At 37.9% G+C, this 17,079-nt stretch overlaps 1 protein-coding gene across 2 annotated transcripts in view; it reads right to left on the minus strand.

Annotated features, from left to right (window-relative positions):
- The window catches only part of MBD-like (methyl-CpG-binding domain protein 2), a 73,371-nt gene that overhangs the window by 30,343 nt on the left and 25,949 nt on the right, over window positions 1–17,079 (minus strand). For both annotated transcript variants that reach the window (XM_067149069.2, XM_067149076.2), the window contains one exon: window positions 2,340–2,484. In XM_067149069.2, the coding sequence (XP_067005170.1) occupies window positions 2,340–2,484 (145 nt within the window). The remainder of the gene's footprint in view (window positions 1–2,339; window positions 2,485–17,079) is intronic.

The raw sequence follows: 17,079 nt of genomic DNA on the forward strand, positions 1-17,079 counted from the left end.
AGCCCTGTGCTCTTAAGTCTCCAATTCGTATAAGGTAGGTATAATACCAATATAAATGGTCCGTTATTGGACATTATAAATTTTCCAGCTAACTCATTCCTGGTTGCCAGCGTTTCGCCCCCGTGTGCTAGGCTGGGCTCATTAGTTGGTACCTAGCACACCTACCAAGATGCATGGCTAGTGCATACCGTGGAGGCCACTGCGTAGGCTAATTGTAATCAGTTAGCTGGAAAATTTATAATGTCCAATAACGGACCATTTATATTGGTATTATAAATTTACTCATTCGGAACAAATGTTTCAGGTTCCCTATGGGAATCAACATTTATATCATAAGGTAGGTATGTCGGGTTGCAACAACTGTGGAATTTATAAGAAGAAATAAAATTAAAGGTTGAAAGTAAACGAAAAGCTGCGGTCATTGCGCGCGCGATTACTACTGAACGCGGCAACACTGCGCCCGATTTCACCGCCCGGCCTGTTGTTAATCGCACGATCCGGCGAACACAAAACCTCCTTTCAATATTACTCTTCATAAATTCGGTACCACACTGTACGGTTACAGTTGTTGTAGTTTCTGATAACCATGACTGAGTGCTTCAAAACAAGCCCAAGTTCACTGCTGTACGTTCATCCTGGGCTGAGAAAGAGTTGCTTTAGAAAAATGATTAGAACTTTTTTCGGGGTGGTTGAAAACAATTGTAACTTGAGCACTACACTACAAATACATGTAGTTATAACATATAAATATTTTATTACCATCAGACAAGTAGTTTTCCTTGTATATATTCCTAAGTGAGCGCTCCCTAGAGAAGAAGCCAAAAACCCGGGCAATATTTATTACAACCACAAATAAATAAATATTTAATGAACATCGAAACCAATGTGTCTTATATGCGCTAATGTAGAATTAAACAAGGAAAATATTGGTATAACTCGCATTGCAATAGGCCAATTGGTTCGTTTGTAATTAATGCCTAAACTCGAGCGTCCATAATAAAAAATCAGTAAGACTCAAGAGACCCAGTATTACCAGGATTGGGAAAAAATGAAAAGATTATGCAAGCTTGGGCAGGAAAGATGAAAAGAGAATAACCTAGTACAAGTAATAAAACTGGAAGCAATGCTGAGCCCAGCTTGGGCATCGCAACTGCCATGAACATTTGAACATTTAGGGCAGAACTGCCTAAAGTGGGTGCCACAAATTTGATGTAGAAATTGTGAAAAAATATGGCTTCCTTGACTCTCGTAGTATTAACAAAGTGAACAGCATGCAGTCATTTTCTACCAATATGATGCACGATGCACCTACAACACACAGTAATTTCAATTAATGACACTTGAGGACTCCTTACGCATTATTATTATTATTATTTATATGTAATTAATGCTTCTTATTGGGTGTTGCTTAAAATCAGGTGGTATGAAAGGGTGCCAACATGAGACAAAGTTTGGGAACCACTGCTCTAGGAGGATAAAAATGAGAAATAAAACATAGAAATATTCACTGATGGTGTGAAATGCCATAATACAGCAGGCTATGAATGTTATATTTAACAGTATCTTTCTGCCTGTTGCCATTTCTTGATAGATGTAATAACTTTGCATCTGTCTCTTGGCAGAGGCCAGAGGAAAATACAGCTTCTACTGAAGTTGCAGTCTCATTGATGGCAGTGACAGTATGGAAACTGCTGAGGTTATTGGTGGTGCTGAGTAATGACATTCAGTGTCCGGTTCCATGGTTAAATGGTTAGCGTGCTGGCCTTTGGTCACAGGGGTCCCGGGTTCGATTCTCGGCAGGGTCGGGAATTTTAACCATCATTGGTTAATATTGCTGGCACGGGGGCTGGGTGTATGTGTCGTCTTCATCATCATTTCATCCTCATCGCGACGCGCACGTCGCCTACGGGTGTCAAATCAAAAGACCTGCACCTGGCGAGCTGAACATGTCCTCGGACACTCCCAGCACTAAAAGCCATACGCCATTTCATTTTTCATGACATTCAGTGTGTGAGTGACTAGTGTGTCTTGAGTGTTAAAAAAGGTGTTATTCATAGAGCTGGTCATGCTGCAATAGCACTTTCTGGCCCAGTGAGGAAAACAATGGCAAACTAACTCACTCCTTAACCTGCCTGGTATACCTTTATTTTGATGCCACCATCGGTTTTTGCGGTTTCCCTATAACCATATAATGTTTGGTGGTGCTACTTGAAGATCCAACGAGCCTCTGGGCTGATGACGAGAGAGACAGACAGATTAAAATGTACACAGAGAACAAGTTTACTTTATATTAATTTACATAGGATTTTGAGATTATATATGAAAAGTTTGTTAGATACCTGTTTTGGTTTTTCTTGAGGACCATGCTTAAAGTCTGTCTTCACTTTTCCCTCCTGAGTTTTATACACTGTTACAGGCTGTTTGAAAATGGATGCAGTCTGACGGATAGGTGGAACCAATGATGCATCATTTCTTACACCACGACTGGAATCAGAAAAAATACCACTATGAGTAGCAAGCAAAGTAATAATTTGTTTATTCATCATATTTACTTCAGCAATCAGACCTTACATATCTGAGCTGCACTGAAAATTTAAGAACCAACACACTGAAACTTTATTCAAGTCCAAGACTTGTATTTCCTGCATTTCAATCTCTATCTTCATGGATTCTCATTGTGATATTTCTAGATTGAAAAAAACTTTTAGTACTGAAGCACCTGATAAACATTATGTTTTGACATTAATAATATAAAAAATTACACATCAGAATCAATCATACTGTCAGATTCACAAACTATTCACAGCGTTTTCCCCTGTAATTTAGGTGGCAACTGTATATCTCCTCAAGATGATGGCCAAAAACAAGAATTTAGGACAAGTAGATCACTAGCAATAAATGTAATCACAAAAGGCAAATGATTTACAGAATACAGAATTAGTATATGCAGAACCACATTAGTTTCACTCAGGGCTGTCACCGAGGTGGCAGATTCCCTATCAATTGTTTACCTAGTTTTTTCTGAAATGGTTTCAAAGGATTTTGAAATTTATCAAACATTTCCATTATAATTTATTCCAATCCCTTACTCCTCGTCCTATAAATGAATATTCACCCCAATCTGTCCCCATGAATTCCAACTTTATCTTCATATTATGATTATTCCTACTTTTAAAAACTTCACTCAAACCTTATTCGTCTACTAATGTCATTAATAAAGGACCTAGTCATTGAAATATTTTCAGTTTGAAAGCTTAGGCGCTCTCCTGTAGATCAAGAGCCGTCAAGGTTACATTTTTCTCTCACCTCCGAAGCTACAGCTCAACTTTCAACTTTTAATCAGTACAGTGAAGCTAAACCAAACTTCAATCAACATTTTTATAAAGGAGGATATAGTATAACATTCTTTTTGACATGTAATTTTAAAATTATTCCAAGAAAGTGGTAGAACAGGACTACAACAAAGCTGCTTGTACAGACAAAAATGTTTTTAAATATCCTTGAAAGGACATGTACTCATTGACATTAAATCATTGGACAGTGACATTACAGTGTTTTAATTAGATTTAATTAGCTTGGAGCTGTACTATGAAGTCTATCGATCCGAGCACTCTTGAAAAAGCTACGTACAACTGTCCAAAACACTGGAGTGGGGAGATTAATTCCAACTTTAAAGTCCGTCCTGGTGGCTTATTCATTGTGACAGAGGAGGCCAAAGTTAGAGGAAATTGACTCTAGTCTTGGAATAAAACTCCACTTTCTTCCTGAAGCTGAACTTGCCCGAACTTGTGCATGAACGAAATGTCTGTCTAGCTTCCGTACATTCAATCTCGTTCCATTGCACAAACCAGCTTTATTAACCTCATTAACATCATCACACACTATGGAGTCAATGGTAATGTACGTTATTTGGTCATTTTTGAAGCTATTCAGAACCTATTAGTTGATGATGTTACCTTGTTTGTTTCTTGGTAAAAAAAAAAAAAAAAAAAAAAAAAAAAAAAAAAAAAAAAAAAAAAAAAAAAAAGAAAAAAAAAAAAAAGCTGCTATTTTGGAAGACACTGTACCCTCAATTGGATGAAAAGAAGGACCAGGTGTATCTCATAGTAGAATATTGTTTGAAATCCGGTTTTCTTGAATCCGATAGTGCCATTTGGCCTAGTTCTCAGTTTCTGAGTTCACAAGCCCTTCAATGAAGTTAAAACTTGACTGGATAACAGCGGTTCTGAACAGTGAGAAATTACTGGCAAGCACTGTCGGAATACTATACCAAGCAAGATCACTTTTCTATCGAAAAGCGATTTTAAAAAAAATTGTCTTCAGTAGTGGCGAAGTTAGGACTCATGGTCCTCTCTTACACTTAACCACTTAACCACACATACACACTCCCCTTGTTCATTAATTATTCCTGGAAGGTTCCAAGAAGGACATTCCAGGAATAATTAATGAACAAGGGGAGTGTGTATGTGAGGATCTTCAAAAGGCAGAAGTATTCAGTCAGCAGTATGTAAAGATTGTTGGTTACAAGGATAATGTCGAGATAGAGGAAGAGACTAAGGCCAAAGAAGTAATAAAACTTACATATGATAACAATGACATTTACAATAAGATACAAAAGTTGAAAACTAGAAAAGCGGCTGGAATTGATCAGATTTCTGGGGATATACTAAAGACAATGGGTTGGGATATAATACCATATCTGAAGTACTTATTTGATTATTGTTTGGCCGAAGGAGCTATACCAGATGAATGGAGAGTTGCTATAGTAGCCCCTGTGTATAAAGGAAAGGGTGATAGACATAAAGCTGAAAATTACAGGCCAGTAAGTTTGACATGCATTGTATGTAAGCTTTGGGAAGGCATTCTTTCTGATTATATTAGACACGTTTGTGAAATTAATAACTGGTTCGATAGAAGGCAATTCGGTTTTAGGAAAGGTTATTCCACTGAAGCTCAACTTGTAGGATTCCAGCAAGATATAGCAGATATCTTGGATTCTGGAGGTCAAATGGACTGTATCGCGATTGACCTGTCTAAAGCATTTGATAGGGTGGATCATGGGAGACTACTGGCAAAAATGAGTGCAATTGGACTAGACAAAAGAGTGACTGAATGGGTTGCTATATTTCTAGAAAATAGATCTCAGAGAGTTAGAGTAGGTGAAGCTTTGTCTGACCCTGTAATAGTTGAGAGGGGAGTTCCTCAGGGCAGTGTTATCGGACCTTTATGTTTTCTTATATATATAAATGATATGAGTGAAGGAGTGGAATCGGAGGTAAGGCTTTTTGCGGATGATGTTATTCTCTATAGAGTGATAAATAAGTTACAAGATTGTGAGCAACTGCAACGTGACCTCGAAAATATTGTGAGATGGACAGCAGGCAATGGTATGTTGATAAACGGGGCTAAAAGTCAGGTTGTGAGTTTCACAAATAGGAAAAGTCCTCTCAGTTTTAATTACTGCATTGATGGGGTGAAAGTTCCTTTTGGGGATCATTGTAAGTATCTAGGTGTTAATATAAGGAAAGATCTTCATTGGGGTAATCACATAAATGGGGTTGTAAATAAAGGGTACCGATCTCTGCACATGGTTATGAGGGTGTTTAGGGGTTGTAGTAAGGATGTAAAGGAGAGGGCATATAAGTCTCTGGTAAGACCCCAACTAGAGTATGGTTCCAGTGTATGGGACCCTCACCAGGATTACCTGATTCAAGAACTGGAAAAAATCCAAAGAAAAGCAGCTCGATTTGTTCTGGGTGATTTCCGACAAAAGAGTAGCGTTACAAAAATGTTGCAATGTTTGGGTTGGGAAGAATTGAGAGAAAGAAGAAGAGCTGCTCGACTAAGTGGTATGTTGATATAGATGTTGATTCCCATAGGGAATCTGAAATATTTGTTCCGAATGAGTAAATCCATAATACCAATATAAATGGTCCGTTATTGGACATTATAAATTTTCCAGCTAACTCATTCCTGGTTGCCAGCGTTTCGCCCTCGTGTGCTAGGCTGGGCTTTGCCAGCGTTTCGCCCTCGTGTGCTAGGCTGGGCTCATCAGTTGGTACCAACTGATGAGCCCAGCCCAGCCTAGCACACGAGGGCGAAACGCTGGCAACCAGGAATGAGTTAGCTGGAAAATTTATAATGTCCAATAACGGACCATTTATATTGGTATTAAGTGGTATGTTCCGAACTGTCAGCGGAGAGATGGCGTGGAATGACATTAGTAGACGAATAGGTTTGAATGGCGTCTATAAAAGTAGGAAAGATCACAATATGAAGATAAAGCTGGAATTCAAGAGGACAAACTGGGGCAAATATTCATTTATAGGAAGGGGAGTTAGGGATTGGAATAACTTACCAAGGGAGATGTTCAATAAATTTCCAATTTCTTTGAAATCATTTCGGAAAAGGCTAGGAAAGCAACAGATAGGGAATCTGCCACCTGGGCGACTGCCCTAAATGCAGATCAGTATTGATTGATTGATTGTACAGAATAATTGTGGAGAATATTAAATATTTTAAAAGAAACTAATTTGCAACATAAGTTCAAAATAAATGCAACATAATTATACCAATATGTACATAACATCTGTCAAACAACTAAATGAAATTTAATAAAAATAAGTTTAAATTCATTTAAAGAAAATGAACTTAAAAAAAACACCCCCCCCCCCCATCAAGATTCACACCGTTCGTTTACGCATCTAAGAGGTACTTTCTGTAAGAAGACTTGAAAGACTCTATTGAGTTACTGCTGCGGATGTTATTTGGAACACAGTTCCATAATCTAGTTCCCGTCGCAATAAATGATCGATTATAGGCAGCTGACCTACTAAAGGGAATGGCAAGTGCAATAACAGAGCATGTTATGCTGGTGAAAAGGAAAGGTATGCACAAAGTTTGATGACAGATACTGGGGAGTTCTCTCAGCAGTCTGAACCCCAACACGGCTACATGAAGATTTGAGTTCTTCAAATTTCAGGAGGGAAAGTTGCTTGTAATAAGGTATGACATGAGTGTCGTAGCATAACAAAAATATAAATCTGATGCAGGAATTCATGGTCCTTTATATCTTCCTAATTTGTTCTTTCGTAGCATCAATGAATACAGCATCACAATAATAGAATAAAGGGAAAACTAATGTTTTATAAGCCTGCCTTTCATATTTAACGGTAAAATGTTATGGTGGTATTTCAGAGGATGGAGTGGGGCATATACTCTATTACAGATACGTGTGACGTGTTCATTCCAAATTAGGTTTTCATCTATAACAATACCTAGATTATATACCGAACTTTCATACAGAATTTTGGTATCAGATAGAGTGAGAGAATGGATGTCCAAGGTCTTTGTCATGTTTATTAATTTTGATTGTCCAACTATAATAGCTTTTGTCTTGGAAGGATTTATTAATATAGAGTTTTCACAAGCATTTATGATATATTTTGTAATTCAGCATTCATTCTATCAGTTGCTATACGAATATCAAATACTAAAATCAAGAAGAGTAAGTAATGTGACCTGTTCACTCACTGCGTATCTAAAGTCATCTGTAACCTTCAATAGAGAAGTGGTTGTGCTGTGCTACTTTTTAAAGCCTGACTGTAATGGGTCAAACAAGGAATATTTGTTAAGATACTCGGTTAGTTGCCGATGGATTATCGGTTCGAAGGGTTTGGAGAGAGATGAACATATACCCACCGGTCAATAATCTGATAGGGAAACAGCTGGAGACATTTTTGGTACCGCATTTACAATTGCATCTTTCCATATCCTTGGATATATTCTAGAACTGAGGCAGAAATTATATATGTGAGTAATTACTGGGCAAATAATACCTAGAATACATTTAATGATGATGGGGAGATCAACTCCAGTGGCATTGGACTTGATTGAGAGTATTTCACACTTCACCTCAGTTTCATTAACAGTATGGAAATTGAACATTGGTTTATTTGGTGACGGTTTAGTTAGTAATTGATTAATTGTCTGAGTTATAATCTGTAGTTGGTGTTTAATTCTAATGTCAGAGAAGTGTTTATTTAAGTCGTCAAGTGATATATGTGGGTTACACTGGTTAGGTTCAAGTTTCCTTATTCCCATGGAGCGGAGCTCTCGCCATATGCTTCGTGCATTCAAATTATTATTGGCTAGCTGTTGGTAGTGAAAGAATTTATTTCAGATCACTACTTTAATTTTGTTGCGCAGAGACCGATACTGTTAAAGTACATCAGGAAAGCTGGTTCGCCTATATAGCCGACGTAATGAATCTCGAAGGATCAAGAAGGATGCAAGATGATTAGATGGTTCTGGTAGTGTGGTTAGTCGGTTGTAGTGGCAATACTGTCATGTTACACATCTGGAATATGTTTAGCAGTAGCTTCATTTCACTTGTCTGCTGTAATATGTCAGTATTGAGGTCACCAAATATTAATATGTGTTCATAAGTTGGTAACAGTCAATTTGTGATTACAAGTAGCTGATCGACTGCAGAAAGAGCATAATGGGGAGTCATGGTTGTCTCTTCCCATATGATTACCTTAACCTGTCTTTTTTTTACTCTGCGTCTTCTGATATTCTTATGTTCAGTCTGCGAATTTAAAGCCATTAATCTCTCTTTCCTGAGACTTACTCTACTCAATTCATCTTTCTCCAAACGTATCTTTTTAGCTTCAGTTGTTTGTGTCCCTAATTACATATTTTATATTTGCCACTTTTGCCTTTGTTTACTCTTTGTCTTCCTTGTGGAGTTTTAGTGCGTTGGATGGTTGGATCACTTTAAATTTGTTGATTTAACACACACGTCATACAACCTTTTATGATCAAAAATTCATTTCAGGGGAGACCTCATACTTTCATGAATGTGATGTTCTCCCGACGGATTTCTGTTATCGTATTTCTGTGGACGTATAGTCGGTTGAATAAATCCAAAGCTCCAAACCAGAGAGTAAAACTTGGTTCAGTCTTATGCCAATATATGATGATAATGTTGTTATGTGCAACAAAATGACAACCTCACCTCATTGAACAAGAGGCATTTTATCGAGAAAGAACCAGGCATATGTAATTCCATCTCAGTCGAAACACGTCACAACGAAGCATCCGAGATCAACATTTTTTAAGATGACATATCTCAAAACTTGTATGCCCTACCCATTCTGGGTCGGGTAGGAAGTGAGATGAATCTTTGTAGCGAGTTTTTACGACCTTTTTACCCTTCCTGGCGCCAACCTCATCAGAGGAGTTAATGAGATAATGATGGGATATATGATAGTGGGGAGAGAGTGAAGCCCCTGCCGACATAGTCTACTCCTGTCTAATAGCACCAAAGGTTTGGTTCAAGGCTTTATGCCCCTATCATCAACAGAGTCATATTCCCTCACTCCACAACAAGTTGGCTAATACAAAACTCCAAGTATGCTTCAATGACTCAGTGCTAAAGCACAATCCTAATCCAAAGTACCTCGGGGTAACACTTGACCGAACCCTATCTTATAGAAAGCATCTTGAAAACCTCAGATCTAAGTTGAGATCACGTAATAATATTGTGTGGAACTTCATGTGGTGCTTCAGCAGACACATTACGACCCACTGGGCTTGGCCTCGTGTATTCTGCAGCTGAATACTGCTCTTCAGTATGGCTTAACAGTTGCCACGTGAAGAAAGTCGATGTACAACTTAACACCACCATGCACATCATCTCTGGTACTCTGAAGCCTACTACAACACACTGGCTGCCAGTCCTGTCCCACATTGCTCCACCAAGCCTGCGACGTTCAAGAGCCCTTGTTCAAGAATATGATAAGATCATGTCCAATCAAACTCTACCTATCCACAGAGATGTTGCAGATCTCTGGAGACAAAGGCTGAAATCCTGTAAGCCACCAATGAAAACAGCTAAGAATCTAATGGATGCTGGTTTCAATTTAATAGAGGAATGGAAAGAGCAATGGATTCATACAGCTCCGGAGTGGCCAAGCCTCTTTAATCCAAACCACGCCCCAGCTGGTTTCAGTTTGCCAAGAAGAACGTGGGCATCACTAAACAGGTTTCGCACTAATTGTGGAAGATCTGCATTCTCCCTTCACCAGTGGGGCTTCGGGGACTCTCCAGTGTGTGATTGTGGTGCTTTAGTCCAGACCATGCATCATATAATGGACAAATGCCCTCTGCGTGCTTATGGTGGAGACCGGAAAGACTTTGCTGATGTCTCAGAATCCCTAGTGCAGTGGATAAACAATTTAGATATCCATGTATCCCTACTTACCATGTATTCTTTGCAGGTTTTTCTTTTGTATAATATTGTATATATTTGTCCATTCTGTAAATTCCATACGCTTAATAATAATACTCCATATGAGTACTGCAAAAATGTTTGGAATTTAATCCAGGCTTTTGGCACGCAATCTAGTGATCAGAATATGTTTACCACCACCTCTCCTACCCAGCCGGCCAACATTCTATTTGACTTTTTTGATCGACGGGTCTCGAAACGACTAACCACGGAGTCCGATCATTTAGCCAGCACACCTAAACGATCGCCACCTTGCGGGCTGTGCTAACCGTGGAGATAGTGTGTTTTCATACCCCAGAATGGAAAAGAATGATTTACTCATTTCACGGAAAGATAGTATTTTTCACTAAATAGTTCTAGTATGTTTGTCACTGTGCCATTGGAACTTTTTAACTCTTTTTTCCCGCCCTCAAGTTGCATTTTAAGTTAAAACATTTCATTTTTAAGTCCTTTGGTTGATAGATTAAATCTTGAGGATAAACCATTAAAAAAGGCACTTGTTAAGCAATTATATGTGTAAGATAGACAACAAAAATAGTGTCATCACTCTGTCCTTGAGATTAAAAATACATTGGATTGTTCCAACTGGAATTATTAGAGTACTTTTATAGTTGTCAAATTGAAGTACTTAAAATGACAGTCTTAACACAGGCAAACAAGCTATAACTTGACAGACAAGGGGCGTTCAATGTATAACACAACACATTTTATTTCTCGGTCAATTTCGGTTTGACAAATTTGGAATTTTGTTTGGGACATCTTTGAATATTCCTGCTTCGTCTTGTAGAGTTTCATTAATTTCCGATAGCTGGCAGCACTATAACTAGTCTTTAAAATGGCGTCTGTAACGGAGGAGCATACCAACCAGAGAGCAGTTACTGAGTTACTTTTGGCAAAAAACCAGGGCATCCGAGATATTCATAGGCACTTGCAGAATGACTACGGAGACCTGACAGTGGACAAAAGCATGGTGAGTCTTTGAGAGAGGTGTATTTCATCATCACAACAAGGTCGAGCAAATCTGTCCGAACTGGACTGTTCTTCCTCATCCACCCAACAGCCCAGATCTCGCAACTACTGACTTCCGTCTGTTTGGCCCAGTGAAGGACGCACTCCGCGGGAAGCAGTACGTGGATGATGGGGAAGTTATCGATGCAGCTCGACGTTGGCTCCAACATTGACCAGTCGAGTGGTACCATGCAGGCCCTCACATTACGGTGGTGTAAGGCCGTTGCATTGAACGGAGATTACGTTGAAAAATAGGGTACTGTAGCAAAAGGACTGGGAATAACATGGTGTATTTAAATCCTCAATAAAACCAACCTGCTTTTATGAGGAAAAAAAGTGTTGTATTATATATTGAACTCCTTTCGTATTTGTTGATCAAAATGTACAGTAGAGTCTCGTTAATCAGAATTAATTGGGACCAGAGTCTGTTCAAATTACAAAATTTTTGGATTAACCGGAAAATATTTTCTAATAATAATGTTATTGTTTTTACGTCTCGCTAAAATACTTTTACGGTTTCCAGAGACACCTAGGTGCCAGGATTTTCTCCTGCAGGAGTTCTTTTACGTGCCAGTAAATCTACTTAAACGAGGCTGACGTATTTGAGCACCTTCAAATACCACCAGACTGAGCCAGGATCGAACCTGCCAAGTTGGGGTCAGAAGGCCAGCGACTCAACCGTCTGAGGAAAATAGTTTCTACAGTACAGTACATACTGTAATTTGAAATGTCCATTCTTCAGCAGTTACATTAATAAAATACTGTATAAAATAAATACACTCCGCTGCTACGCCCACTAATGTGATGTTTATGCGACGCTGGTTTAACACTGCATCTTCGAGCAGGTTCCAATCACTACGACAAAAGAAACTAAAAGACTTTGTAAAGATGAACGACCAGTGATTGAAGATTTATAATGTGTAATTATGTTTATATTATTCTAGTAAAATATGACTAATAAAATGCAAGTAAATCTTCATTCTATAATATGTTCTTTCATTTCAATAAGGAGAATTTTTTAAAAAAAATGTAATATTTCAGTTTGGATTAACCGGACTTTCGGATTAACAGGGTTCGGATTGACGGGACTCTAGTGTATTGGGTTTCCTGTGGAACTCCCCTAAAAGGTTGTCATTATCACCTGAAGTTGGAATCTTGGGCTTAGTAGTTGAATTGGTGACTTTATGCGTTGAAAAATGAAGGTGTTGGAGAAATTTCCACTGAAGCTTATGAAAGCCTTCAAAAGTAAAAATTGGAAGGATTTTTGCAGCATATCCCGTCACGTTATATTGCATCACTGATGACGTAACTTTGAACAATGCTTAACACATTAACAAATTATGTAATTTCTCTTAGTAATTCATTTATAAATACTGAAATACTGCATGTATCTGAACTTCAGAACACATGAATCTTCATTGTAACTGCCGAGGCCTCTTCATAAATTTCTGAACTAGATTTATGGTCAAAGCACTAGCCTTGTTGAACGGGTTTTAGGTAAGATTTTTTCTTCTCAGAATTTGTTTTTGGGAAGCTTTAATCTGAACTGAGCTCTTCTACCTGTAAACATGATAAAAAGTAGACTCACCGTTGACATTGCTATGTGGAAATGATAAAATAAAAAGCACTGTGTTAGAGATTCTGTCATATTTAAGAAAACCACCAGTTGACTGCATCTGCTCTGCCCACTGAACATTAATTCTCTCCAAATACTTAACGAACAAGGAAAAACCTGGGATTAAAAAAAATACAGGAATACTAAATCTGTTCTCAAAATCGGGAGAGAAGTCTCTGCGGTCAGGAGAGAGGGAGGAAGGACCAAAAATAGGGAGCCTCCCGCTTAAATCGGGAGAGCTGGCACGTCTGTGAAAAGGTCTGAAAGAAAATGTGAAGAATTATACAGCCATATCAGCACACAAATTTTTAGCTCATAATTATTTGTAACAGTGTCCTGCCCAACAGCTTTAACATGTCCAGGCAACACTTCTAAAGTGCATTTCATCATGGCAGTACTTTATCTCGATGACATAAGTACTTTTAAATAAGTTTCAATCACAGATGATGGACCTTATCTGAAAACCAGTCATGAACTAAAAATTTGTGAGCTGATAAGACTGTCTAATTTTACTACTACTTCTACCCTCAGCACTGTTTTAATGTAATGGCTGTGATATCTTATGATGATTATGTTTTCAAAGTAGTCACACAAGTCAATAACATGTTGGTCCTCCTCAAACCCTGAGGCACTCGAATGCTACGGGGCATGCTCAGTAACATATCATCAAGCCTTTCTTGAGGTAAATTGTCCCATTCCTCAATGGCAGCATCTTTTAGGGACTAAGCTGTAGTGGTGGATGTTGACGGTTGGAAATTGCTCTTTTAGAAAGATCCATGCATGTCCTATGCAGTTCATGTCCAGGGAAGACGCTGGCCAGTCTGTTCTGCAGATCCTACGACACTCCAGATGTCCATTAACAGGTGCTGCACGATGTGAATGAGCATTATAATCCTATAGAGTAAACCCATCTTCTACAGTCTCTAGAAAAACCACTTACTAAGTGTCAGAGAATGTTTTGTTCATACACTGCAGCCATTATAATTCCTTGAATGTGAACCAGGGTATGCAGCGACTTAACATGATACCTGCCCAGAATAACACAGAACCTCCAAGTTGTTGGTGGAATTCTACTGAGAATGGTTTATTGTAACTTTCTTCTCTTGCCTTCCCAATGCACAGAATAGTCATCAGGGTGTAAACCAATTTACAATTCATCAGCAAACAATGATCTCAACCACTGATTTCACGTCCAAGTCTGATATTGTCTAGCCCATTGAATGCGAGCCATCCTGTGATGTCAACAAAGTCAAGGAGTCCAGAGGGGTCTTCTTCAATAGTCCCACATCAAGGAATCGATTGTGCACAGTTTGGATACTTACAGTACAGTAATTCCTGTCATGTCTCAAAGCTAATGGTGCAGAGGAGAAGCTGTGTGCATAGGGTGTCTACATGCAGATATGCGTATGTAAAGTCCTGAGCTGCTGCAGTTTTGCGTGGACAACTCGCATGTTGTCAATCTGTTATTGAACAGGTGTTTTGAAACTTTTTCCACAACCTGAAGACAGCACTTTGATTTACATAAACAATGTTGGCAATATCAACTTCTCCCATGTTCTGTTGTATCAAGGTGATTATTTTGATATGATCTGCCATAAACAGCATATGACGAGGCATTTTAGTGCACAGTAGGAGGCACACTAACAAGATTGCTTGGATGCCATTTCAGCTGTACTGTACTGGAATGGCCCTAGCTGTGAAGAAGTTAGTGCTGCCATGATTTAAGCAATGTACTTACCATCAATCCATAAATGAAACAAATATCAGATATTGGTGGGCAAAATGCATATATAGTTAACTTTGTTTGATGAGTGTAAAAGCAAAAAATGAAATTCAAATAGCAATTTCCGTTTTTTAAACAATTTCTTTTTTTTCTCTTTTTACAATTTGCTTCACGTTGCAGTGACACAGATCTTATAGCGACGATAGGATAGGAAAGGACCAGGAGTGGAAAGGAAGTGGCCATGGCCTAAACTCAGGTATAGCCCCAGCATTTACCGTGTGAAAATAGGAAACCACGGAAAACCGTCTTCAGAGCTGTTGACGGTGGTATTAGAACCCACCATCTCTTGAATTCAAGCTCACAGCTACTTGACCCTAACTGCATGGCCAACTTGCTCAGTTCTTTAAACAAAAGACAATAATAATAATAATAATAATAATAATAATAATAATGATGATAATAATAATAATCTTTCTGGAGCTTTTTAACTGCAATGAATATAGAGAATCATTACAACAGGGTAAGGAAACTAGTAGTTTTATGGCATTCTTCCAGTTATGAAAATTCTTAGATACAATTCACACACATACACCAATGACAACTATTCTTTACAATACAAATTTAGCACATAAAATAAATACAAATTTTTTAATCCACCTTCTCAATACTTGACAATCATGCAATGTTTACAAAAACATTACAATGTGCTATTACAAGGTGATAGTTTCAGTCCTATAAGGACCATCATCAGCCTAGCCAAGATACATAAGTGTATACCATAGTCCTAAAACAGAGTTATGCGGTGAGATGAGAGATGAAAGAATGGACTGGGGATGTGGTGGAATGATATACATATAAAATGGTGAAAGTATGAACTGTTATAGGTGTAGCAAAGTTATGTTGAATAAAAACTTTTGGTATATGTCTCGTAAAATTACAATATTAAACAACAATTATCTCAAAATTGAATAAAATAATCTCTAGTTGACGAATAGTCCTAGGCTGCACATTTAAAAAATTGGTTTATGTCGGATTTTAAACAATATTGCACTCAACCGGCAAGCTTGTTTCACATTGCGCAAGGTTCATTTGGTTCCTACTGAATTGGGATTGCTCCTTTGTAACACAACAAGATTTCAATCTACTACAAGATATGTCCAACAGTTTTGTCAACATTTAACCTCTGTTGTGGATTTATTGGACAAAATAATTCCTGTGCGCCAATGTTGAACTTCATATCTTCTAGAACTTAATAGAAACTTTGGACATTGTTTAAAATCCGACATAAACCACTTTTTTAAATGTGCAGCCTAGGACTATTCGTCAACTAGAGATTATTTTATTCAATTTTGAGATAATTGTTGTTTAATATTGTAATTTTACAAGATATATAACAAAAGTTTTTATTTGTCACTGTTCAACATAACTTTGCTACATCTATAACAGTTCATATTTTCACCATTTTATATGTATATCATTCCACTACATCCCCAGTCCATTTTCATCTCTCATCTCACCGCATAACTCTGTTTTAGGACTATGGTATACACTTATGTGTCTTGGCTAGGCTGATGATGGTCCTTATAGGACCGAAACTAGTACCTTGTAATAGCACATTGTAATGTTTTCGTAAACAACGTATGATTGTCAAGTATTGAGAAGCTGGATTAAAAAATTTTGTATTTATTTTATGTGTAATCTTAACTCAATATGGAACCAACTATTAAGTTGAATACAAATTTAGATATAGTAATAAAATTAAAAAAGTCAATGCTGACTTTACCCTAAGGCTAAGTCCGCACCACGGGTTGCTTGCTTAGCACCTAGATGGTGGGTAGTCGCTAGGATGATTCATCCAAGCAAACAAACTCCCAAGAATGAATGGAAGTGGCTGCACCGAGCGCTTGGCTCTCTGGATTGTCACTAAGCGTCTATCGTAGCAAACTAACTCTGCTGTTTTCCCAAGCTTCTATCCAGGTAGAAACACAAACTTGTCTTTGTACTTGATGTACCTTTTATGTAATTTTTGTTCATTTTGGTCTTTTACATACTTCAAAATGACGTCGAGTTGTTCTTTGGGTGATATGCATTTTCTATAAAATTGGTGTCCTGCTTTTGCAGTACTTTTTGAATTGTAGTCAGCAGAATACTGAAAATTTCAGCAGTCATTAGTAGATATTTATAAAATTTGTCTGAATGATCCCGTAACTGTTTGTAGAAATGATTAAACAGATTCACAGAGCTAGACTTCCAGTATTTACTTCATATACCCAACAAGAAGAACACAAGTAAAATAGTTCATATTTCAAACTAGAATTCCCACTAAGAAGTAATTTTCTTCCCAACTTCGACAGAGACATTTAAAAGACATCCTGGTATTGAGAGCAACTAACGCAGCTCCCAACAGTGCGGTCACCACATATCCTACCTAAGCACTCA

Source organism: Anabrus simplex, chromosome 1, assembly GCF_040414725.1.
Source record: "Anabrus simplex isolate iqAnaSimp1 chromosome 1, ASM4041472v1, whole genome shotgun sequence".
Taxonomy (NCBI): domain Eukaryota; kingdom Metazoa; phylum Arthropoda; class Insecta; order Orthoptera; family Tettigoniidae; genus Anabrus; species Anabrus simplex.